Source organism: Megalobrama amblycephala, linkage group LG3 (genome assembly GCF_018812025.1).
Source record: "Megalobrama amblycephala isolate DHTTF-2021 linkage group LG3, ASM1881202v1, whole genome shotgun sequence".
NCBI lineage: Eukaryota > Metazoa > Chordata > Actinopteri > Cypriniformes > Xenocyprididae > Megalobrama > Megalobrama amblycephala.
The window spans coordinates 58,296,847-58,322,492 of record NC_063046.1 but is presented as its reverse complement, the minus strand read 5'-3'; the positions used below and the strand labels follow the sequence as shown (position 1 = coordinate 58,322,492).

Sequence of the window (25,646 nt, the reverse complement as noted above, 5' to 3'; positions counted from 1 at the left end):
TACTGGGATAAAGCACGATATAAACACATGACGTGGCATGACGGTAATTACCAGTAAACCACGGGTCACATATTTCAGTTTCTTTTTACCCCAAAGTGAAGAATCAAAAAGAACTTCACTGTGAGTATATCGGGGCCCTTAGGACTAAATAAAAAAAAACGTTCACATGTGAAATTATTAAATCATTAATATTTCTGAATGAGCCATTTCTGCAGCTTCATTTGAAAAGACAATCTTTTTAAGTTTTGACAGCATGTTAACATAGTATTTTATACAATTACTAGTATAATTGGTAACACTTTATAACAAGTATACAGTAATCATTAGTTTATAGTTAATTCATAGTTAATATATTGTAGTCTCTGCATTGTTGATATATTAATAGGCTATATACAAATAATGAGTTCTTCATTCATTGTCACTGTAATTAAAATTATTATTCACGTGGGTGTTTGAATCGATATCGCAATCTTTTAATGACTGATCGTGCAGCTCTACTGTATACTTAATATAAAGTGTTACCATATAGTTTATAAAGTCAAGCAATATTTGAGGTCACACTTTATTTTAGGTGACAGTTACATTGTATCTACTCTAAGTACTGAGTAATATTAATTAACTACATGTACTTACTATTACGTTATGGAGTTACGGTTTGGTTTAGTTACTTGAAATTATGGATAATTTACTGTTATTAGTATAGCTAGTAGATGTAGTAACATGTAACTACGTCACCATAACCCTTTCACACATAGAGGTCACTACAGTGGAGAGCCATTCAAAAAGCATATGCATGGGTTTTGATGGCATAGTTGCACATCAACCTCTACAGTGGACACTAGTGCATCATCCTATACATTGCCACCAAGTGGCAAGCCGTGGTATGTTGACTTTTTCCCCCTCCAAACCAAGATGGCCAATGGGCAGTCAGAAATGCCAAGTTTCTCTGGAATATCCATTCATTCCTTCTATTCTAGGTGACTCTGGCAGGTGTTGTAGTTTCAAGCAATATCTAAGGAGTCATATCACAGTTAAATTTCCAAGTATTGTTTTTAGATTGGGACGAAATTCTGATTAATCGTCTGTCCACAAAATTGGACATCATGCATCACTAGCTATATTTCTGGTACAATTCATAGTATTACTGTTGTTTTTGAAAATACTTAATATTTGCAGTAACTTTTTATTGACTGTAAATGAATGTATTCGTTATTAGAATTTCATTTGCATTAACATTAAAAAAGTAATGTGATTATGTAATGTATGTTACTTGTAACACATTACTTGTTACATCAAAAAGGCAATGTGATTACGTAACGCATGTTACTTATAATGCATTACTCGTAACACCAAAAAAGTAATGATTACATAATGCATGTTACTTGTAATGCATTACTGTACTCGTTACATCAAAAAAGTAATGATTACGTAATACGTTTCTTGTAATGCATTACTTGTTGCACCAAAAAAGTTATCTGATTACGTAATGCATGTTACTTGTAATGCATAACTCGTAACACCAAAAAAGTAATGATTACGTAATGCATGTTACTTGTAATGCATTACTTGTTAAATCAAAAAAGTGATCTGATTAAGTAATGCACATTACATGCAATACATTACTCGCTACATAAAAAGTAATGATTACGCAATGCACATTACTTGTAATGCATTACTTGTTACATCAAAAGAGTAATGATTATGTAATGCATGTTACTTGTAATGCATTACTCGTAACACCAAAAAAAGTAATGATTACGTAATGCACGTTACTTGTAATGCATTACTTGTTACATCAAAAAAGTAATTGATTACGTAACGCATGTTACTTGTAACACCAAAAAAGTAATGATTACGTAATGCACGTTACTTGTAATGCATTACTTGTTACATCAAAAAAAGTGTTCTGATTACATATTACACATTACTTGTAATGCATGACTTTACTTGTAACACCGAAAAAGTAATCTGATTACGTAATGCACGTTACTTGTAATGCATTACTTGTTACATCTAAAAAGTAATTGATTACGTAACGCATGTTACTTGTAATGCATTACTCGTAACACCAAAAAAGTAATGATTACGTAATGCACGTTACTTGTAATGCATTACTTGTCAAATCAAAAAAAGTGATCTGATTACATATTACACATTACTTGTAATGCATGACTTTACTTGTAACACCGAAAAAGTAATCTGATTACGTAATGCATGTTACTTGTAACGCGTTACTTTTCTCCTTACATCAAAATGTAATCTGATTACTTTATGTAATGTTGATATCAAATACACGCATCAACTTGTATGAAGTTCAATTGCATTTGGAATATGTTTTGTATATATTTTATAGTTTTCCCATGATTTTATATAATTGTATTCATTGGTTTGTTAAATACACACAATATTGCTGTGTTATTACTGTATGTTTAATACAGTATCTCTTATGTTAAAACTATAAGCGCATACAGTCCACTCGAGCGGACATCTGAAAATCTCTGAAAAATGTGTGGAAAAAAATTCATTCCAAATCTTGTTTTTCATGCCCTAAGAGCAATAGAAACAAAGGGAAAATAAATCCTGACTGAGGTTATCATAATTCGTGCATGAAAGGGTTAAAATAAAGTTTTACCATATTTGATTCCTCATACGACCCCATAAAATGCATAAAATATGAGTTCTTCATATATACGTCAACCTGAAGGCAGGCAGACAGAGATTGATTGTTGCTTTTTATTTCAGTATTGGCATGTCTACTGTGAACAGCTTGTGGCAGCATTAGGAGCCCAGAAACCTGCGGTGGTTCAGTCGAGCTCCAACACTGGCGCTCCTGCAGCGGGGCGTCCGCACCCTCTGATCTCCAGCTACGCAAAAACAGCAGCGAGAAGCATTTCCACACATGCACACGCGCACACACACCTGCCACATCTGAACCCACAGGCTCTGTTCACATTGTGCAGAAATAAAAACAAAAAAAATGAAAAAGAAACACAGGGACATGTCTAAATGGAAAAAAGAAAAGCCGAGTACAGATCAAAAAAATTAAAACACGTGCCATTAAAAGTCACTCACAAGACCTAACATCATTATCAGTCTGAAGTGAAATAATTTACAAAAAAATGAATCGGGTGAACGAAGCACACTACTTGATTCATGTCGCCCTACTCTTAAAGGCTTGCAATTCGTATGTACCAGTGTCATTAGCCCCAGTAGGAAGTGTAGTGAGAGGAGGAGGGCGGAGCTCTCTATAAAATGGGTGGGGCTTCAGCAGTCAGTGGGAGTGTAAACCGCTAGCCACACCCACACACAAAAGGAAGCATGAACTGCAAGAATAGAAGCTCTTCAGCCAGAAAAGAAGCATTTAATTTCACAACTATGTGTTAAATAAACAAAAGGAGAGATATCCCAATATTCAAGTGAGAGCATCATACCCAAAATATAATGTCAAGTGAAAGTGTCATACTACGACTGGAGTCGATCGAAGAGCTCTACGAAATGGAAGTTTGGAGGTGGCTGGATGCGTTACGCACTGTGCTCGAGTGCTGAATAGACTCGGGATGACGGACGTCGAAAAAGTGACAATTGGATACGCTGGATCGCATCTCAAAATCATAGAGTGAGTGATGGACAAACAGCAAATGCAGAACGACGGGACGAAAATCAATGGAGATGGCGCACTGGAGAGTGCAAAATGAAGAGGGCGATAAAACATCTCCCAAACTGCCCCCTTTCTTCTAACGAGCGCGCCCATCTCTGTATTATTAAATTGATTTATCTGAATGATATTGAACTTGAAATAGCTTTTGCACTTCCCTTTAAACTTTACAGTACAATAAACTATGGTGCACAATAGTACTCTGAGACACGCTATGCGTTCTGGAGCTCAAAGAAGAGAGCGTCAGCCGGACAGCACTGGTGACGTTGATTCAACGTGGGGCCCAAATGCCAGGGTCGCTGGCGAGGCAGCGCTACACTGCAGCGGGCAGGTCAGATAGAAAATAGGGAAGGATAGTTCCCCCCCTCCTCTCAGTCCTGTCCAGGGTCTTTGGTGGGCCCTCCGTCCAAATAGATTTTGAGGGCCTTCTCTTTGCGGGGGGAGTAGCTGACCCGGTGGCCTGTCTTCAGCAGGCGGCTGCTCTCTTTCTTCATCAGTTCATTGCGCTCCTCTTCGGACAGCTCCATCAGCTCCTCGGTGCTGTCCCTGTAGAGGTGGGACCAAGGGAAGAACAGGTGAATGGATGGTTGAGAAGTTGACCAACAAGCAACTGCTCAATCACTGATTAAAGTCATTCAATTAGTTTATTTTAGCTTTAAAGGGTTAGTTCACCCAAAAATTAAAATTCTGTCATTTATTACTCACCGTTCCACACCCATAAGACCTTCGTTAATCTTCGGAATACAAATTAATTCATGTGAGTACAGTGGTTCAATATTAATATTATAAAGCGACGAGAATATTTTTGGTGCACCAAAAAAAACAAAATAACGACTTATTTAGTGATGGCCGATTTCAAAACACTGCTTCTGGAAGCATCGCAGCACAAATGAATCAGTGTATCGAATCATGATTCGGATCGTGTGTCAAACTGCCAACGGCTGAAATCACGTGCCGAACAGCAGATTCGATACACTGATTCATTTGTGCTCCGATGCTTCCTGAAGCAGTGTTTTGAAATCGGCCATCACTAAATAAGTCGTTATTTTGTTTTTTTTTGGTGCACCAAAAATATTCTCGTCGCTTTATAATATTAATATTGAACCACTGTACTCACATGAACTGATTTAAATATGTTTTTAGTACCTTTATGGATCTTGAGAGGAAATGTCATTGCTCCCTATGGAGGCCTCACGGAGCCATCGGATTTCAACTTAAATATCTTCATTTGTTTTCCGAAGATGAACGAAGGTCTTACGGGTGTGGAACGACATGAGGGTGAGTAATAAATGACAGAATTTTCATTTTTGGGTGAACTAACCCTATAATAGCAACGTGTTAATGCTGAATTAAAGGTATTTTAGCTACTTTAATATAAATTTAATAATGTAAGGAATAACTGACGACGGGCCTTTGAATTATTAGGTGGTAATGCAGCCAACGTTACACCTCGGGTGTTCATTATTTTTCAATAATTCAACGGCCCAGAGTCATTTATTCTGCTTATACTACAGTTACCACTCCTCAAAACATTGCTCAGATGTTTTATTTCAAGACATTTGTCAGGTTTTTGTCCTTAAAACACTCTTGTGTGTAGGACAAATTTCCTACTCATAATCCCAAGCCTCAATTGCTAATTCTAAAACATAATTTTAGAGCTAGTAATGGAGGATTGAGCCACTGATAGCAGAATAATGCAGTTATTAATGCAGTTAGAGAGAGAGACTGAGCATGTGTGAATTACCTGAGTCAGAGTTTGGCAGCAGTGTCTCTACTAATAGCGAAACTGTAAGTTTATCTGCTTCAATAACAGTGTCGTCATTACCTCGCTAGTGAGAAATGTCATGTTGCTTTTAAGTTGTTAAACTATTTTACTGATAAAATCATCAGAGCAGCGCTGACAACATGTTTCTGTGTGAGTGTGTGTTTGTACTGTGTGTGCGTGTGTGTGTTTGAGAAGAAGGAAGAGAGTTTGTGCTTTCCATACATAATAAAACGTAATTTTGTGTCAAAAAAACAACAACATGGAAATAACTTTTTTATCCTATTGTTTACTATATTTCTTTGCTTGGTCAGTGTTGTTGTGAGTTTTGGTTCTTTTGCTGTTTTAGGCTGTAAGGACCTTTGAAATAACTGAAAACATTTGGTGAAGTGATATTGAACTAATGTGGTCAAAACCTGCCCGGAACTACTTTAGCTGTGCATAATAATATAATATAATATAATATAATATAATATAATATAATATAATATAATTAATATAATATAATATAATATAATATAATATAATATAATATAATATAATATAATATAATATAATATAATATAATATAATAAGCGAAACATTAACTAGCCTAATTATAAAGAACTTCAATAGAATCAAATAAACTAGTCTCCAACTCACTGACTAGTCGATTCTGAAAATGTGCATTTTTAAACTTCAAACAGTTTAAAAAGATGCCCATAGTTTGTCTTAAATTGGCCTTATTATGTTTTTTTTTTTTTTTTAAAGGTTCCTAATTTTGGTCTCCTAGATTCCTACAATAGGTTTACATGCATCCAAGGTCTTCCCAACCTGTCGACAACACAAACCAAACTCTTCCAATCTCGGTCACAACTACAGTGTTTGAGGGCGGGACAAAGCAGACGTTGTTCACAGGGAGCCAATGGAAACCACAGGCTTGCATTATGCAAATGTGTTACAAACATACATAGGTTTGTGCAGGAAGTGAGACTGGAATTGTTGATGACTCATTTTGGCAGTTCAGAATTGATTCTTTCTTTTAGGTGACAGTAGAGTTTATTTATCTGCACTTGAAACTTTGCAGACTTTCACAAACAGCTATATTACACACTACATGAAAGGTAATATTCTAAAAAAGAAGCATAATAGGTGCACTTTTAAATAGAATTTCCTTTCAAAACATAAATATTGACCAATTCTATTCATGAAAGGAAAAGGCTTTACCGGTAGAAGATCACAGCGCCATCATCACAGATGTAGAGTGGCCAGACATTGAGAGTGGAGACTTTAGGATTCCAATCTAAATCCTGATGGATCTCCAGCACTGAAATGTCACAAGGAAAAGTTCCTCGTCCCTGTAGGAGAAACAAGAAACTCATGTCTGAGGCACTGCAAGAAGGGCATCCGAAACTCAACTAAATCTGATCCGAAAAGACTGCTGTACCTTGGCAAACTCCAAGTTTTCTAAAGGAATTCCACTCATTTCACTGAGCTGAGGAAACAAAATATATGAGATGAACACTCAAATGACAACTGGGAATTCTAAGCATTCATCAGGAACATTCCGTATGCCGCATACCTTCTCCTTGAGCTCCTCTACGCTGCTGCTCTCCAGCACCACCTCCCGAAAGGCCTCAAGCTTCATCTGGGCTGGGCACCAGCGACGGGTCAGAACCGCTAACTGAGACATGGACTTCATCCGCTCGGGTTCTACAAGCAAGGAAATCAATGATTGACGAAATATATGGGATGCTGGATTAGGCATAGAATATTTATGACAACCACGTCTTCACCTTCAAGGACTTCCAGGAACACCTCCCAGTTACTGGAGATGTTGATGTCCTCCTCATAGACGTGATAATCCAGAAACACTGTGCCTGGGTTCTTCCAGGTCTTCTTCCTGAGTCTAAACCTGTGACACACGGAGCGACACGCATCTTGTTTGTATTCTGATGCATTAATCCTCTTCCAGTGCATTTAAAAGGTCAGTTGCTGCAGTGAAGCACTGAGATGTGTCAGAAGGTGGATGTGCGTCAAAAACTGTTGCACAATACTCATGAGTCAGGCCTGCGACAACAACAGCCATCTCAATTTCAGATGATTCACCATGGAACCAAAATTGCAGTATTTATTACAAATGACGCATCACTCCGTCTCACTCAGATATACGTCACAATAGTGAAGAAAAGATTATCGCAACTTGCATCCCATGCCGACTTTAACATGATGGTTTTCCATTACATTTCTTTGAGGGGTTTAAAATATCTACAATTAAACCCAAGGTCATACTAGACTTTGAGAACACAACATTTCTACAGACACGGCAACGGTCGTAATATAACGTCAAACTCTGCTTTTAAAAACATAATTCAACATATCATATATATATAAAACTTAAAAATGAGCCATCTACTCACAGCACTTAAAGGGACAGTTCACCCAATAATGAAAATCGTTCTTTCAGACGAACACAATTGGAGATATATTTAAAAATATCCTGACTCTTCCAAGCTTTGAATAAGGGTCGAGATTTTGAAGCCCAAAAAAATGCATCCATCCATCATAAAAATAATCCATACAGCTCCAGGGGGTTAATAAAAGCAAAGTGATGTTTTTTTTCTAAGAAAAATATCCATGTTTAAAAACTTTATAAACTAAAATAACTAGCTTCCACTAGACGACCGTACTCATACTGCGCAAGTCGACTTGCGCCACAAGAGTAACCCGTGAAGCGATGTTTGACGCAGGATGTAGGAGTATCAGAAGCTTAGATTCCTCTCGTTGTTCAAATATAAAAAAAATATCAAAATCCTCTGACATTTCTTTTTAAAATTTCTCACTTTAGACTTCCAAATCATGACTGCTGTTTTGTTCTGCTCTATCCTCTGCACTTCCGCATTCGTCATTATGTCATATGTCAGGTCAGAGGTCACTCTTCCACTGCAAATTGATCCGTACGGCCATCTGCCGGAAGCTAGTTATTATAGTTAATAAAGTTTTAAATATGGATATTTTTCTTATAAAAACCCATCGCTTTGCTTCAGATGCCTTTATAAACCCCCTTGAGCCGTATGGATTATTTTTATGATGGATGGATGCATTTTTTTGGCTTCAAAATCTCAACCCCTATTCACTGCCATTATAAAGCTTGGTAAATATACCACCGATTGTGTTTGTCTGAAAGAAGATAGTCATATACACCTAGGATGGCTTGAGGGTAAGTAAATCATGGGATAATTTTTGGTGAACTATCCCTTTAACCCTGCAATCCTGCGGATTTAAAGTTTATGTTCTTTTAATTCACCCAAGAGGTCCATCTTCTATTGGGCACACGTCATCACGTGATACAAATTCGCAGGGCAGAGTTCACCAAACTTGAAATTTGAAATGCAGCGAAATTCGCATGAGTTTAGGTTTCCTGACTCCCGCATTCACATGCATATGAATTGATGGAAATCAATGGAATGAAAAGTGTAGTTTGACCACCACTTAAACTGCAAAAATCCATAATCTGTGATTATGCAACAAATACAATAATGTATGCATGTACAATAATGCATGGTTCTGCACTAATTATGGACAAGTTTGTGAAAGGACACAAGTGCCAGACGTAAGCGGTGGGACACGACAAAAACAAACAGAACCCATTAAATTCATTGATGCTATCTGCGATGGATGTGGCGCAACAGTAAACTGATGCCCAGTTCTATTTCTGACATACTCCAAGCACTCGTGCAACTTCTGACAAAAAAGGAAAAATGGATTTGCAATGTTCGCTCTGTAAACAGCCTCGAGCGGTTGCGGCGGAACACGATTAACGTCGGGTCCAGTGTTTTAAAGACAAAAAAATTAGACAAGGCAAATCTCGCCGTCAGATTCTCCAGTAAAACAGCGGGCAATGAAGAGAGACCTCAGTTTAGCTTCTGACAGTTTGAAGTCAAACAAGTTAGTACACAAGATAGAGACTTTACATCATGAACACAAAGAGAAACCTGATGAAGTTGATTAGTTGTAGTACTGTGTTAATTACAATGTTTCAAATAAATCATAGAATTACCTGTCTATACTGAGGTCCAGTTTGCACTGGTCTTTGAGTTGAGGAAGCAACTCCTCCTTAGACTGCCGAACAGTCATACCCTTAGCGAACACAGTATCCAAAAGGAACTTGCAGGGCTGTCGAAACAAAACAATACATGTTACATGTGCACAAACATATTTTTGCTGATTTCAGAATACATTTATATTTCAGATGTTTTGTGGCTCACCTCTGGGTCATTAACTAGCAGCTGGTAGACCTTCACCCTGTATTCTCCTTTCTTCAGTGCACGTCCCAATCGAATCGTGATCTGTTCAACGGCAGTGCATATAAACAGTGTGTTATTTATGTACCTCTAGTGGTTCCAAACAGAATTGCAAGAACAACTCAGTATGGTTGTCTTTGAATGTTAAGCTGGTACAGGAGAATATAAAGTTACAAACTCGCCTTGTTGTCATCAGAAAAAGAGGAGAGCGTCTCATTGAGCCGCACGCTCTCAAACTCCTGGTTGTTGGCATAAACACGGAAGACCTTAAACTGAGTGGAGGGAACGCCAACAAACGGCTCTAGATTCTGTTTGAATGCAGCCAGTGTGATCCTCTTGTCAACATGGACAAGTAAACCTGAAACATATCACATTACCAATGTTAACCTTGAAGAGCATGAACTACTGTACTGTTAAGTTTGGTAACTTTTTATTTATCAAAGAATCCTGCATAAATGTATCATGATTTCCACAAAAATTAAGCAGCACAACTGTTTTCAACATTCATAATAACAATAAGAAGAAATGTTTCTTGATCAGCAAATCAGCATATTAGAATGATTTCTGAAGGATCATGTGACACTGAAAACTGGGGTAATGATGCTGAAAATTCGGCTTTGCCATCACAGGATAAAATTGCATTTTAAAATATATTAAAATAGAAAACTGTCCAATTATTTTTATTTTTTTTATTTTTTTGCCTTCCTATTTAAACTTCTTTAAAATTGCATAAACCAGCCTAAGATGGTTTACCGGTTTAGCTGGTCTTCCTACCTGACCAACTGACCAGGCTGGTTTAATCTTTTTTTTTTCTTTTTTCAGCAGACAAATTTTCCACTGAGGTAAACATTGTCAGACGACACAAGAGTCACTAAGGTGCTTTTCTTTAGTTTAACTGTTTGAACCTCTTTTTTGTTTCTATCATATTTGGAGAGAAAAAAAAAAACAGGGTAAAATCCTTACATTTTAATATAAATAAATATACTTGCCGTTTTTAAAAAGGTTACCAGCCAATGGACTAAGCCTGCATGATGATGTAAAAAAACTGATATTGAGATATGTGTTTTTTCTGCAAAATATATATATTTCGATATGAAACAATACAGCAATTTTCACCAGATGAATTAAGATAAGTTATATTTGAAAAGTATTAATAAATTTTGAATGATCAGGGTGATTTTGTTCGGCAGTGCATCTGCATTGGAAATAAAAATAATTTAATAAAGGCTGCAAAATGTCTTTTTTTCCTCTTTATTTTAGGGCTGAAGAATTTGAGGGAAAATGAAAAATGTACTATTGTAAATTTATAGTCTGAAAACTGGAAAAATAATAACTGATTAATACTATTTTACAATAAAATAAAGAAAAGAAATTTAATTAATCAATATTTAATTAATCAATCATATGCTATAAAATTACAATACTAATATCTTTATCTAAATTTTAATATTAAACCATCAAGTTTTCTAATTTATTTGGCAGTTTATGCCGCATTAAATGTATGACACGTCATAAAATTGCTATCGTGACATGGCTTAAAGGGATAGTTCACCCAAAAATGATAATTTATCCCATGATTTACTCACCGTCAAGCCAGCCTAGGTGTATGTGACTCTCTTCTTTCAGATGAATATGATCAGAGACAGATTTAAAAATATCCTGGATCTTCCAAGCTTTATAATGATAGTGAATGGGGGCCGAGATTTTGAAGCCCAAAAAAAATGCATCCATCTATTATAAAAATAATCCATACGGCTCCAGGGGTTAATAAAGGCCTTCTGAAGTGAAGTGATGGGTTTTAGTTAGAAAAATATCCATATTTAAAACACTATTAACTAAAATAACTAGCTTCTGGCAGACGACCGTATGCATACTGCGCTAGTCGACTTGCGCCACAAGAGTAACCCCTGAGGCAGGCAGGCTCCTCTTCTCTTATTTCCCAATTCCTCCAACATTTCTCTTTAATCATGACCGGTGTTTTGTTTTGCTCTATCCTATGCACTTCCGCGTTCGTCATTACGTCATGCGTCGGGTCAGAGGTCACTCTTCCACCGCAAATCGATGCGTATGCCCGCCAGCCCATCCAAATTATAAAAATTGATATTTTTCCTTACAAAAACCCATCGCTTCACTTCTTTGGATGCAATTTTTTTGGCTTCAAAATCTCGACCCCCATTCACTACCATTATAAAGCTTGGAAGAGCCAGGATATTTTTAAATATATCTCCGATTGTGTTTGTCTGAAAGAACAGTCATATACACCTAGGAAGGCTTGAGAGTGAGTAAATCATGGGATAATTTTTTTTTTTTTTGTGAACTAACCTTTTAATGTCACAGACATATTGCAAAGGCTTCGATTTAATGAAATAAATATATGCCCTGCCATTTAAGTTTGTTTTTGTTGCCATACCAGCATCTATGGCTATTTTCATGGAAAGACTGATGCATTTTAAAAGTGTGAAGCGAGGCACTGTGTTCAGTTACAAGCTGCAGCTCATGGTTGTTTTTAGTGTCTCAGAGTGGTTTGATTCACAGTAAATGACCCAAGCCGCTCTGAGACGCTGAAAAACACCATATCACGAGCTGCACGTGTGCATATGATCACAGTGCTTTCACTCTTAAATAAAACAAAAAAAACAAGCAGAGAAAATTTACATTTCTGTCCTTCTCCGGATCCATCCTCCTGAGAGTATGGCTCTGCTTTGAAGTACAAGTACTGGGCTTCAGCTTTACTCTTGCCGTTCTCGTCGTACTCGCTGTCCGTGCCCGAGTCTTCTTCCGCCGTGTCCCACGTCTCCTTCTTCCCCTCGTGTGCTTTGGAGCGCCGGCTGCTGGTGATGCTGTGCGAGTCGAGGCCGTTAGCCAGTGGCAGCGGGCCGCTGTCTGCGTTACACAGCGTGTCGCTGCTGTGGCTGGAGCTCAGGATGTCACTGTCCACCGAGCTGGTGCTGCGGTCGTTATTGACGTCCGAGTCCGAGCGCTCCTCAGAGGGGAACTGGTTCTCCGTGTCGGAGGCGACCCGTGTGCAGTTCTCCGTCTGTGAAGGCTGTGAGGCGGTGTCCGGCTCCTGTGCTGGTGACTCGATATGCTCGAAGTCGCTGTGTTCGGAGCTCTTCTGACTGTCACTGGTGCTGGAGGTTTGCTGCTGCTGCTGCTGTAAAGAAAGGTTCTTCAACTTCTCTGTGCTCTCTTCAAGAATGGCTTCCACTGACTTCCTGCTGCCCTTCGCCCCATCAAAAGAGTCCTCAGAGTCAGCGCTGGCTTTGGGGCAAATAGTTCTACTGGCCAAAGAGCCTGGCGATTGCTCGGGCAGGGAGACAAACAGTCTGATTGTGTTCCCGTGGCGATCCAAGAGCTTCCACAAAACAGAGTCAGTGAACGCCACCTGATGATCTGTCGAGTCTGAGCTCTCCACGAAAACCTGAGGGAAAAACAAGAGCAGTTTATAGGAATAAGCAAAATTAAGACGTTTTAAAAGTGGCAATGAAGTAAAAAAAATCTTAGACAATTGTGAAAATTACTTCACTAGGTTTTCAAATCTAATTTAAAGGGTTAGTTCACCCAAAAATGACTTATACTTGAATATACTTAGCTTATACTGACAAGTATACTTGTATTAATTACTTCCATGAGCTCATTGTTTCTGCCTTAATACATCGTTTAAATTAATAGATTGTTAGCTAACTGCGTGATTTGTATATGTACATTTCTGAAATAACATATTTTGTCACCTCTGATAACAGATCACTCCAAATTGTAATGTTGACATGCATTTTCTGTAAAGCTGCTTTGAAACTACATATGTATTGTGAAAAGCGCTATACAAATAAATGTGAATTGAATTGAATTGAAGGATACAGAAAAGCAGAGGTGTATTTGTTCAATACTAAAGAAAAGTATAATTTAGTATTCCAAGTACGTGTTCGCTCACAAAAATATAGTTTTCCTCCCACCTCATATTTTCCATCACAAAAGCTCTGTAAGCGAACGCAAAGTTTCTCAGGAGAACACAAATGCAAAATGTTCATGAGCCAATGCAAAAGTTTCAGCTTTGGGGTGGGAAAGCATAGAGTAAATAACACATGAGTGGAACTGCAATTCATCTTTTTTGTACACAATGTTATTAACCAACATCAGATAAACATTTGGCAGATTTTATTAACAATTCTTACACGGTGGTATGAGTAAACTAAAAATATGATGTTAAGTTCACTAAGTATAGAGTACTTTCCATATAAAAACTATTAAACTGGTAGTCTACTGAGAGTATACTTCATCAATATGTATTTTGATAAACTAAAAAGTCAGTTAGAAGTGCATAGCTAACTGTATTAACAGTATTGTGAAGTTGAACTATACTACAGTAAGTTTACTTGTAGAATTAGTTGCAATAGAGAAGAAAACCAGTTTATGTACACTGTTAAGTCTACTACTGGTACACTTAAACTTAGACTTAAAAGTATTATATTATGAACAAATAAGAGGGCCACTTTAGTCCAAAAAAGTAGGAAATAGTACACTTATATTACTAGTACATTGATTTTAGCATACTTCTACATAAAGTGTACTTGGAAAATACTTTTCTTTAGTTTACTTAATGTTCCACAATTAAAAATGTACTTTTTTAGTGAGTGTATTTTGTGCTTCGAATATCATGTGATCAGTTTAGCAACAATGCTTAACACCAAATTCTATTGGAATTAATTGGGCGAAATAGTGACATTTCTCATACACCTTATTGGAGCAGCAATAACTGAATGACAAGGTCACACTTTATTTTAAGGTGTCCTTGTTACAGTGTAATTATACATTTAAGTACTGAGTAATTTTAATGAACAACATGTACTTAAAATAGGGATAGGAGTAGGGTTTGGTTTAGGGATAGTTGCATGTAATTGTGCATAGTTTACTGTTATTACTACTGTAAGTACATGTAACAAACATATGTAACAACACTAAAAGGGTTCTACTTTGGTTAGGATATATACAGTGTGTTAGATCACTAAGTTTTGGAACAAAGCCAATAAAAAGTGAGTGTTATACTAGTGAACCTTGTTACTCCTGAAGAAACCCTCTGCTTTCAGAGTCTTGTTGGGCACGTAAAGAAGCCGAAGGTCATTATAGCAGCGCTCTAAGACGACACGCATCGTCTCCGCACAAAGTCCCGTGGCCTGAGAACACACAACCAGGTGACAAGAGGTTAAGATGGAAGCAGACATCTGTTTCAACAGTCTTTGGCACTTTCCATAAATAGAGAACAAAACAGTGCTTGAAATTATATCTGGCATGTGTTTTCTTTTTCTACAAAGTATCAGTGAAAGTAGATGCTTTACCTTCAGAGAATATCCAGATATTAGTGTGAAGAATTCAGGGATTAGACAAATATAACATTTTTGCTAATCTGTTAAAAAAATGTGGGTTAAAAGCCCTCATTTGTGTGATTATTTTTAGGCAAATAAAATAATAAAATTAAGATAAATAAATATAAAAAATAAAATAAACACTCGAAATGAACATGAAAATACAAATATAATATTTTTTAAAGAAACACAGATGAAAGTAAAAATAAAAAAGTAAAAGGACTGCAGATTTCGCCTAAATTAGTCAGACTAAAGGCTATTTTTTTGGCTTTGATAACAATGACTTGTAATATCAATTCAACAGATTGTTGTATGGTTATTTTAAGTGGGGTACTTTTACATTATTACAATTTAGTGTAAGATAACAGTTTATCTAGCATTTCTAATTGTTCTTTTTCTCAAGAACATTGCACTTGGGCCTTCTTTGCTTAAAAAAAAAAAAGGGCCACAAATGTTTACCCTATTAATGGAAAGTGCCCTTGATACGTGTTTGAGAAATGAGAATCTGTACCTGTGCAATGAGTTGCTTAAACTCTGTGATGGTCTGGTTGAGATATGCCCTGACACTGACTGGAGCAGCAATTGACTCGCTCTTCAGATCCACCACATGGACCTTCACCATCACCTCTGCAATCAAACACACAAACAATGTCAGCAGTTTACAGCGAGGAGGTTTTGAAAGGAATTCTAGAAATCAAAGAACTGCAAAGTGACATGACATTCCTTTATTGAGACCTGGATTAATGTTCAGAAAAGTCAGCTCAGTAGTTACCTCCAGGTTTGTAGGGCTGGAAGGCTTGGTCAGGTCTGCGGATCTCCAGGAGCAGGTCAAACATGTATGAAGATTTGACCCCGCCGAGCAGCAAACCCATGGGCATGTCTTCCTCGCCTTCATACGAACGTTCCAGGTATTCATGAAACTCATCGTATTTGACCAATCGACAGCAGTCCAGTGGCACCACTCCCTCGAGATCCATCAGCTGATCACACAATGTGCATAGACAAACACAAGAACACCAATCAGTGATGAATTCAGATAGACAAAGCTTGTTGCAGTGCTTCCCACAGGTTTGAAATATACTTGCGGTGGTCGCCGGGTGGAAAATCCTCCTATTACCCACGGCGAAAAAACGGTCAACTACATGTGACAAACAACAAATAATGTGCAACTTTTAACAATGTTTTTATTTATTGAAATACATTTTGATACAGATTATACTGTTTTGGGGGATATGAAGTACTTTTTTATATATTTACCACAAAATTCCTCAACTACACCATTAGCATGCATATGAAACAGTACATTTTTATGGGGAAAAAAGCTTTAATGATGATCTTTAATGATGAAGTTGTTTCTGGATATTGATCTAAGTGTTAGGGGCAGAATTCTGACATCTGCTGGTTAGAGAAAAATCGGTAGGAAATAGTTTTAGAAAAAAAAAAAAAAGTGTAATTACCATATACATCCTGCAGAGGCCCACAGAGATCCATTCATTTTTCTGGATGTGGCTAACTGCTGTTATAAATGCATACACACATGCACGCATGAATACCTGGTCTTGTCTGTGAAATATTCACCGTGTCTCTGTGGGTCTCTGCAGTGGATTGTCAGTGGAAGTAAACAGATCTCGCGCACACAGAACAAGCAATTGTGAAACGCGAAGAGCGAGGGGAGATGTTCAACTTAGTTGGGGGCCGTTCACATGTTGCGTCTTTTGAGCTCAATTTCCTTATTTTAAATGCTGAAACTTCTTCATTTTCCATGGCGAACGCGGCTCATGACTGCTTAGTAACTGCAGATGAGTGCTTTTGAAAAGTGGTGCGGCCGGCCTTTTCCACAAGTTTTTAGACGCAACATGAACAGCCTCTAAAATCGATTGCAGTTGGTTTAGATAATGTATAAGAGGATAAAAAAATAAAAGCAAAAATGTGTCACCAAATATACTTGGGCGGCCCGCCCAGGTAAAGTCTATGGGCCTCATTCATGAAACTTTCGTAAATATACGAGCAAATTCATGTTTCATGAATGAGGCCCTATGTGTGGGAAGCACTGCTTGTTGATCTGTTTATAAAGGGGACGTCAGATGAAATTTTGATTTTATATTTGAAGGAAATGTCCCAGAAAGAGTGGGCAAAAACTTGCTTGTGTGTGCCAAACACTTTTCGTCGGAGTGTATTACAAACCTGGGCCAATACGAAGCTGGACTCGCATCCAAGCTGTATTTAAAGGATGGAGCTGTGCCATCAATTCATCACACAGATGCAAGTAGGGTTATCAAAAGTACCAACTTCAGTACCAGAAATTTTAAAAAATGTGACGATACCATCATTTTCCCCCTAGCATTTTGAGCGCTGTCTTAACCACCTCTCAATGGCCATTGTATTCACACACTTTTAAAACTTTTAAAACATTTGTCATCCTAAAAACAACAAACAGCTTTACTCATTCTACTAACTAAAATAGTAAGTTAAGACAAATAAAATGAGAAAATATTAATTATACTATTTTTTTAATGTGAATTTTTACATTTTTCTATTGTGATTTTAGCACAAAATCACAAATGGCTCTGGCCTGAGGGGGCAGGTACCAGGAATTGCAGCAAATAAAATGAAACTGCTGTATATCCTGCTTAAACTCATTCAAAGAGATTGCAAGCAAGGAGTTGTTTGGAACTATTGAGAGCTCCACGGACCACATGACGGCGAGATCAAAGCATGTCGCATCTCTGATTTTCTACGGCTCTGGCATTCCGCACAGAAGAGAGGGGTGGGGTGAACAGTAGCTTATAATCATTTAAAGAGACATGCACCGAAACAGGTCGCTGTGAACAGAACTGTTTTTGACAAGCAAGGTAAAAAAGGGTGTTGTTTTACATGACTATTGAGGAATTTTAAACAAATTATGTTAGACATTTCATGAAGACCCTAAATAATCATACCAACTTGTAGGAAATGGGCATCTGATGTCACTTTTAAGGTTCTTCCATGTTAACAATCTGATGCGCAGGTGAAATTTAGACAATATTTAACACTACTTGCCTTATAAGCCATTTCTGTTGCTTCTCTGAGAGTTTTGTCCTTGTGAACCTCCAGCTTATTCTCCATCATCATCAGCTTCACTGGATGCATGCAGAATAGCTTGATCTAATGGAAGAGGACAGAATAATCAGGCTCGGTTCCAAACACTGACTCTCTGGCTACTCAGGCAGCATCCAAAACATCAAGGAACCTCACTAAAGCACATAACATAAAAAATAAAATAAAAAATCATTGAAGACACTCATAAGAAAGTTGTTTCCCATTTTGCATACTTCTGCACCATTTTGTAGTATGTACGTAGTACGCTGCAGTTGTGAAACTTCCACATTCCACACATTGTTTTTATGTAACAGTCCAACATTACACTTGAAATGTCTATTTAGTGCTGCAGGGATGTATTTTTGTAGGCCAAAACATCCAATCGTCCTGAAGTCAATACGTTTTTTGAATGGGCTTTTGGTTAAACGCCTAAAAGTTTAATGTCACGTTTAATTGTACTACCCTGTGATTTTTTTAAAAAAGTACTTTTACTTGTCTTAAAAATGGCGGTTGCTAAAAAGTGTCTAAATGGGATTACAGAGGTTGTCGCTCTTGCAAACTATTCTTACTCAAACTTTCAGGAAAAATGTTTTTAAATAAAGACTATGAGTTGTCTGAAGCTTAATGGTGGTGAAATTAAAGTCATGTGAAAGTGGTCTAGTTTGTTTATAGACTACGTTTAGCTTTTTAATTCTGCCGAGGTTGTGCTCATCTGTGAAGAGTATCACAATGAACAAAACGTGTAAACTTTTGTTTATGCCAATGGAAACATTATTGGGTTTTTGTTGATGGAACCAGGGTGAGTACTACCCTTATCCACCCATCCATCCATCCATCCACCCAATCATCCATCCATCCATCCACCCAATCATCCATCCATCCATCCACCCAATCATCCATCCATCCATCCATCCATCCATCCATCCAATCATCCATCCATCCAATCATCCATCCATCCATCCACCCACCCACCCAATCATCCATCCACCCACCCAATCATCCATCCATCCATCCACCCAATCATCCATCCATCCACCCAATCATCCATCCATCCACCCAATCATTCATCCATCCATCCATCCATCCATCCATCCAATCATCCATCCATCCATCCATCCATCCACCCAATCATCCATCCATCCATACAATCATCCATCCATCCATCCATCCACCCAATCATCCATCCATCCACCCAATCATTCATCCATCCATCCACCCAATCATTCATCCATCCATCCAATCATCCATCCATCCATCCATCCATCCATCCATCCATCCATCCAATCATCCATCCACCCAATCATCCATCCATCCATCCATCCATCCATCCATCCACCCAATCATTCATCCAACCATCCATCCATCCATCCATCCATCCATCCATCCATCCACCCAATCATCCTTCCATCCATCCACCCAATCATCCATCCATCCATCCATCCACCCATCCATCCATCCATCCATCCATCCACCCATCCATCCAATCATCCATCCATCCATCCATCCATCCATCCATCCATCCACCCAATCATCCATCCATCCACCCAATCATCCTTCCATCCATCCACCCAATCATCCATCCATCCATCCATCCATCCATCCATCCATCCATCCATCCATCCATCCAATCATCCATCCATCCATCCATCCATCCATCCACCCAATCATTCATCCACCCAATCATCCTTCCATCCATCCACCCAATCATCCATCCATCCATCCATCCATCCACCCATCCATCCATCCATCCATCCATCCATCCACCCATCCAATCATCCATCCATCCATCCATCCATCCATCCACCCAATCATCCATCCATCCACCCAATCATCCTTCCATCCATCCACCCAATCATCCATCCATCCATCCATCCATCCATCCATCCATCCACCCAATCATCCATCCATTCACCCAATCATTCATCCAACCATCCAATCATCCATCCATCCATCCACCCAATCATCCATCCATCCATCCACCCATCCACCCAATCATTCATCCAACCATCCAATCATCCATCCATCCATCCACCCAATCATCCAACCATCCATCCATCCATCTATCCATCCATCCAATCATCCATCCACCCAATCATCCATCCATCCAATCATCCATCCACCCAATCATCCATCCATCCATCCATCCAATCATCCATCCATCCACCCAATCATCCATCCATCCACCCAATCATCCATCCATCCACCCACCCAATCATCCATCCATCCATCCAATCATCCATCCATCCACCCAATCATCCATCCATCCACCCATCCATCCATCCGTCCACCCAATCATCCATCCATCCATCCATCCATCCATCCATCCATCCATCCATCCATCCATCCAATCATCCATCCACCCAATCATCCATCCATCCATCCATCCACCCAATCATCCATCCATCCACCCAATCATCCAATCATCCATCCATCCACCCAATCATCCATCCACCCATCCATCCACCCAATCATCCATCCATCCACCCAATCATCCATCCATCCACCCAATCATCCATCCATCCACCCAATCATCCATCCATCCACCCACCCAATCATCCATCCATCCATCCAATCATCCATCCATCCACCCAATCATCCATCCATCCACCCATCCATCCATCCGTCCACCCAATCATCCATCCATCCATCCATCCATCCATCCATCCATCCAATCATCCATCCACCCAATCATCCATCCATCCATCCATCCACCCAATCATCCATCCATCCACCCAATCATCCAATCATCCATCCATCCACCCAATCATCCATCCACCCATCCATCCATCCATCCATCCATCCAATCATCCATCCATCCATCTGGTTAAAAACTCATTGAGATTAAAATCTCTTTTGCAAGAGTAACCTGGAAAAGAAAGCAGATAAAATAACAAACATACAAATACACATTAAAACAAAAAAACAATTTACCAAAGGATGAAACACATACACCAAAAACTGTTTATACTGAAAGCAACTTGTACTGACATATCTTAAAATGTTTTGTTTTGTCTCAAGGTTCACACCAGTGATGTTTTTTTTTTTTTTTTCCAAGGGTGTTTATAAAAGCTACTTAAATGCCCTAATTGAACTAAGGCCTAATCCTGGCTTAGTCCAAGCTCTGTCTGTGAAACCAGGCAATAATCTGTTAAAAGCATAGTCAGCTTTAAAATGTTTTGTAAATTATTCCAAGCAAAAGAAGCATATTTAAAGTTTTTTTTTTTCCTAGCTCTGTTCTAACCCAAGTAACTTTAAGATATAACAAATCATTTGAACAAAGATTGTAGCAGACATTTGCATTAGAAAAGCTGAGAGACAAGATGGAGTTAGACGACAAATAGACTTATTTAAAACAATACCAATTAAAACTTCTTTGAGTTTACAAAGATGGCAACTTATCATATAAAGTGCAATGATGTGCTATAACCAGTAATAAAACATAAAGCGTTATGAAAAATGGCATCAAGTTCCTTTAAATCATGTACTGGGGCATTCATATAAAGCAGTCTTCACCACTATAATACAATAGTGGTAAAAAGGTTGCAGATACTAAATATTTCCTTGCACTTAAAGAAAATAAAGATCTGTTTCTGAAATAAAAACCTTTAAGCTTAAGTTTAGAAAGTAGTTTGTCAATATGTGGCTTAAAAGTTAATTTGACTATCAAATAAAATATCCAGGTACTTATAACTCACAACACATTGTATTTTTGTTCCCTGGGAAGATATAATATCAGGAAGATGATTTTGTAGAGCTTTGGAATTTTAAAGAATATTTCATTTAGTTTTATCTGTATTTAAAACAGGTTTAAGTTGACATAGACAAACCTGCTTTCACCAAAAATGTATGTGCGCAAATTTTTTTGTAGCAATGAAATCTGGAATTGCCTAATATATGTAATGCTGCCTTAGGGTGAGTTCACACTTGGCAGGTTTGGTTTGATAAAAAAGAAATTTGTGCAATTGCTCTGTTAGTGTGGTTCATTGGAATAAATGTGAACGCTGCCATCCAAACCCTGGTGCACACCAAACAAGAGGACCGAGACCCCTGAAAAGGTGGGTTTTGATCCACTTCCAAGAGAACTCTGGTGCGGTTTAACTGAAATATGAACGCAACACGGACCAAAGACATCTAAAACCAAAAACAGGACATGATATCACAAGATATTAGCCCAGCATACAGCATTGTTTTGGATGTGTGCAAAATATATGTCATAAAAGCCGTTTTTATTTTTATTTTGCATCTTTAGGTTTGGTGTTAAAAATGACATTGTGAATGCTTAGCAAACCAGGACTAAATGTATAATTTTCTTTTTTTGGTTGGGACCAAATGAAACCAAGAGAACCGAAATACAAGTGTGAACACACCCTTAATTAAACTCTTCAGATACCGAATTTTGGCCAATTTCTGTTGTGCACTGCTGGAACAGCGTTTGCATTTTTGAGTGCCTACGATGCCTAAAATTCTGTCTAGGTAGGCAGCTCATTAGGGTTTGGAACAGAGCACAAGTCTCCACGGCATGCAGTTACAAAACTGAGCACTGTTTGTGCTGTGCAGGGGCTTTACCTTGCATGTGTTGCGCTCGATCTCTCTTTGCCTCTTCTCCTGCTCCTCAGACTCTTTCTCTCGTTGCACCAGTCTCTTTATGTGCTCTGGGAAGTCTTCCACTTCCAGGAATTCTGCAAACACACACACACACACACACAGAGAACACTGAATTCCAGAATCTCAGAAAGGGAGCAAGATCATTGGTAATGCTTTATATATGTATATATGTATATATATAATTTATTTATTTATTTATTAAGAAAAAAATATCCATGTCAGTTCTCTTACTTGAATTTCTGGAGGGGTCTTTTAGTCTGTACATGAGCATGTATGCATTTGTAGAGCTGTTGGGGCATAAAAGCAGAAGACATGATTTAAAACAAAAAAAATAATAATTGGTAACACTTTATTTTAGGGTCCAGTTCTCACTTTTAACTAATTAACAGCATTTTACTAGTATATTGATTGTTTATTAGTACTTTTAAAGCACATATTAATGCCTTATTCTGCATTACCTTATTCTACATCCCTTATTCCTACCCAATACCTACATTTAAACACTACAAAAAATGATTTTAGTAACTATTAAGAAGAAAATTAGGAGTTAATTGAGAGAGAAGTTGTAAATAATAGCAAATACATGTTCCCTATACTGAAGTGTTACCAAATACTTTATAATGTGTTTTACAAGGGTCTTCTTTGGCATCTCAGAGATCATAAATGTAGGACTAGGAGGATTCACACACCTGGCAAAGGCACTGGAGTAATAGCCTCTGCTCCCTGAGGATCCGCCATATGTCTTCCGAATGTCATCCTGCGTGATCTGGAACAAACACATGATGGCAAAAACACAAATTACAACCCTGTACTATAACCCTCCATATTATATATATATATATTTTTTTTTTTTTTTCACTGATAACAAATGAAGTTGCATTTTAGCTCAAGCTGCGAGGTTCCTCTGCATAAAGACGCAGATATGCGTATGTACAGCTGGCTAATGACAGGTCTGTAATCTGGTTCTGTATACAAGGTGTTTGAACTGGTTTTGAGGATGGCACACTTGGCATTGTTTGAGTCAAGAGCATTATATGTTTGCTGAGAGTGACGAAAGGCTGTAAAGGAACGGTCGTGCAGAAAGTCCTGATATGGAGATGGTTTGGGCATGTTTTATGCTAATTATTAACCTTGGCACTTGCTTAATTAGAATACACCAAATTCATTAACATTAGAACGAAGTTACAAACAAATTCATGTGTGTATGCATGTATTGTGAATTAGGCAAAGGTTCTGTGAGAAGTTCTCCTGTGCGTATAAATACCAATAATCCACACAATTATAAGTGAATGAGACCCTATGATTTAATAATTTAAATTTTGAACTTTTCCTTTTTCCTTTTTACATTTGATATTCAACAGTGCTTTGATATGCCTGCACTGACACTATTCTTTTAGAGCTGCTGTGCAGCCAAAATTATATACCAGTTATCACTGTAAAGCTGCTTTGACACAATTTGCATTGTAAAAAGCGCTATATAAATAAAGGTGACTTGAATTTTAGAGTGATGCTAGCCTGCTGACCTTACTGACGTGCTGGTCATTGAAGCTGTACCACTGGCTGTCACTGAAGGACTTGATGCAGGCATAATAGTGCCCGCCTGCAGCACTCCCAGAATGCACCATGACCGAGAAGAGTTCAAAGGTCAAAGAGCTCTGTAAAGGAGGCAGAAGAGGAATGTTTATCTTTCAGCTTCCGAGTTCATCACAGCACTTGAGCATTTGGGTTCAGAGAGGACGTGATGTAACCTTTGGTTTGAGCACCCGCTCTGCGCTGCTGGTGTTATCCAGACAGATGCCCTCGTCCACTGCGTCATCCGTGGAGAAATCATTGCTCATCTGGTCACTGTGGCAGCTTCCTTCATTCTCCGCCCCACTGTCAGTGCAGCTCTCTGTCTGAGGTGATTTCTGCCGACAAAATGTTTAATTAATGCATTAAAATTATGGTTTTAAACGGTTCAAAACTACATACTTTCAAAATCAACTAGTGTAAAGAAGCCATGAATAATTATGCTACTAGACACGTGCATCAGGGGACATTTACACAGGAAGTGTTCTTGTGTTACGGGCAGAGTGCAAAATAATGGAACAATGCAGAAACAAGTTTTTAAAGTATTTGATCTTGACACGCAGTCTTAAAAATGCAATGCTCACAGTGTAAGATGCACAAAAAGCATTTTGAGATGATGCAAGCAGTCAAGCAATTAAGATTTATAATATAGTATGCGTCACCCTATGCGAGTATACTGTGTGTATGCATATAAAGTTGAAATGTGAGATGTGAAGAGGGCAGGAGAGATCAGTTCAGTTTTCCTTAACCAGAGGAAAGAGAGCACAAAACTGCGTCTCACCTCATCCTCGACGTCGATGAAAGGGCTCATGTCCAGCTCCTCGGGGAAGGTCATGCGGTCATTGAGTTTAATGCGGTGCATAGTGGTGTAATCAAAGTCAAAGCGTTTCAGCTGCAGAGTCAGCAGGTATGGGAAATGGAGGAATCTCAGGCCCTGGAGAGAAAAAAACACTGCATAAGAAATGTAGAGGACTAGAAATGTGGTAGAGGACCAGACAATCATCGTCTCTGATCTGACTCACCTTGCGGGCGTCACATTTTTTTTTGCAGCGCTCACAGAAGTACTGGTTGGGCCCGTCGAGAGTCTCAGGCTGGATGAAGGCCTGCAGGGCTTCTTCCTGATCAACATAAAATCAGTGGACAATAAGGACAAACATGCTCCTCTTTCATTTGGATATTGCATTTGACATTCAGCATCAGTGTTATCATTAACAAACCATTAAAAATAGTTTTATATTAAAAAAAAAAGAAGCAAATAATCAAAAGCTCATATCTAAATTAGAACTAAAACTCAAAAGGTAAACTGAAGCTAATTTGAAATATAAATGCCTTGA

At 38.2% G+C, this 25,646-nt stretch overlaps 1 protein-coding gene across 2 annotated transcripts in view; it reads right to left on the bottom strand.

Annotated features, from left to right (window-relative positions):
• Nucleotides 1-2,719: 2,719 nt before the first annotated feature.
• The window catches only part of usp47 (ubiquitin specific peptidase 47), a 46,943-nt gene continuing 24,016 nt past the window's right edge, over nt 2,720-25,646 (bottom strand). For both annotated transcript variants that reach the window (XM_048186219.1, XM_048186220.1), the window contains 20 exons: nt 25,335-25,430; nt 25,094-25,246; nt 24,492-24,650; nt 24,267-24,398; nt 23,433-23,509; nt 22,975-23,030; nt 22,705-22,817; nt 18,100-18,204; nt 15,833-16,040; nt 15,572-15,687; nt 14,752-14,871; nt 12,356-13,121; nt 9,883-10,058; nt 9,665-9,745; nt 9,457-9,572; nt 7,193-7,311; nt 6,979-7,109; nt 6,844-6,891; nt 6,624-6,754; nt 2,720-4,201 (listed from right to left, as the gene is read on the bottom strand). In XM_048186219.1, the coding sequence (XP_048042176.1) occupies nt 4,027-4,201; nt 6,624-6,754; nt 6,844-6,891; nt 6,979-7,109; nt 7,193-7,311; nt 9,457-9,572; nt 9,665-9,745; nt 9,883-10,058; nt 12,356-13,121; nt 14,752-14,871; nt 15,572-15,687; nt 15,833-16,040; nt 18,100-18,204; nt 22,705-22,817; nt 22,975-23,030; nt 23,433-23,509; nt 24,267-24,398; nt 24,492-24,650; nt 25,094-25,246; nt 25,335-25,430 (3,078 nt within the window). In that variant the 3' untranslated portion in view covers nt 2,720-4,026. The remainder of the gene's footprint in view (nt 4,202-6,623; nt 6,755-6,843; nt 6,892-6,978; nt 7,110-7,192; nt 7,312-9,456; nt 9,573-9,664; nt 9,746-9,882; nt 10,059-12,355; nt 13,122-14,751; nt 14,872-15,571; nt 15,688-15,832; nt 16,041-18,099; nt 18,205-22,704; nt 22,818-22,974; nt 23,031-23,432; nt 23,510-24,266; nt 24,399-24,491; nt 24,651-25,093; nt 25,247-25,334; nt 25,431-25,646) is intronic.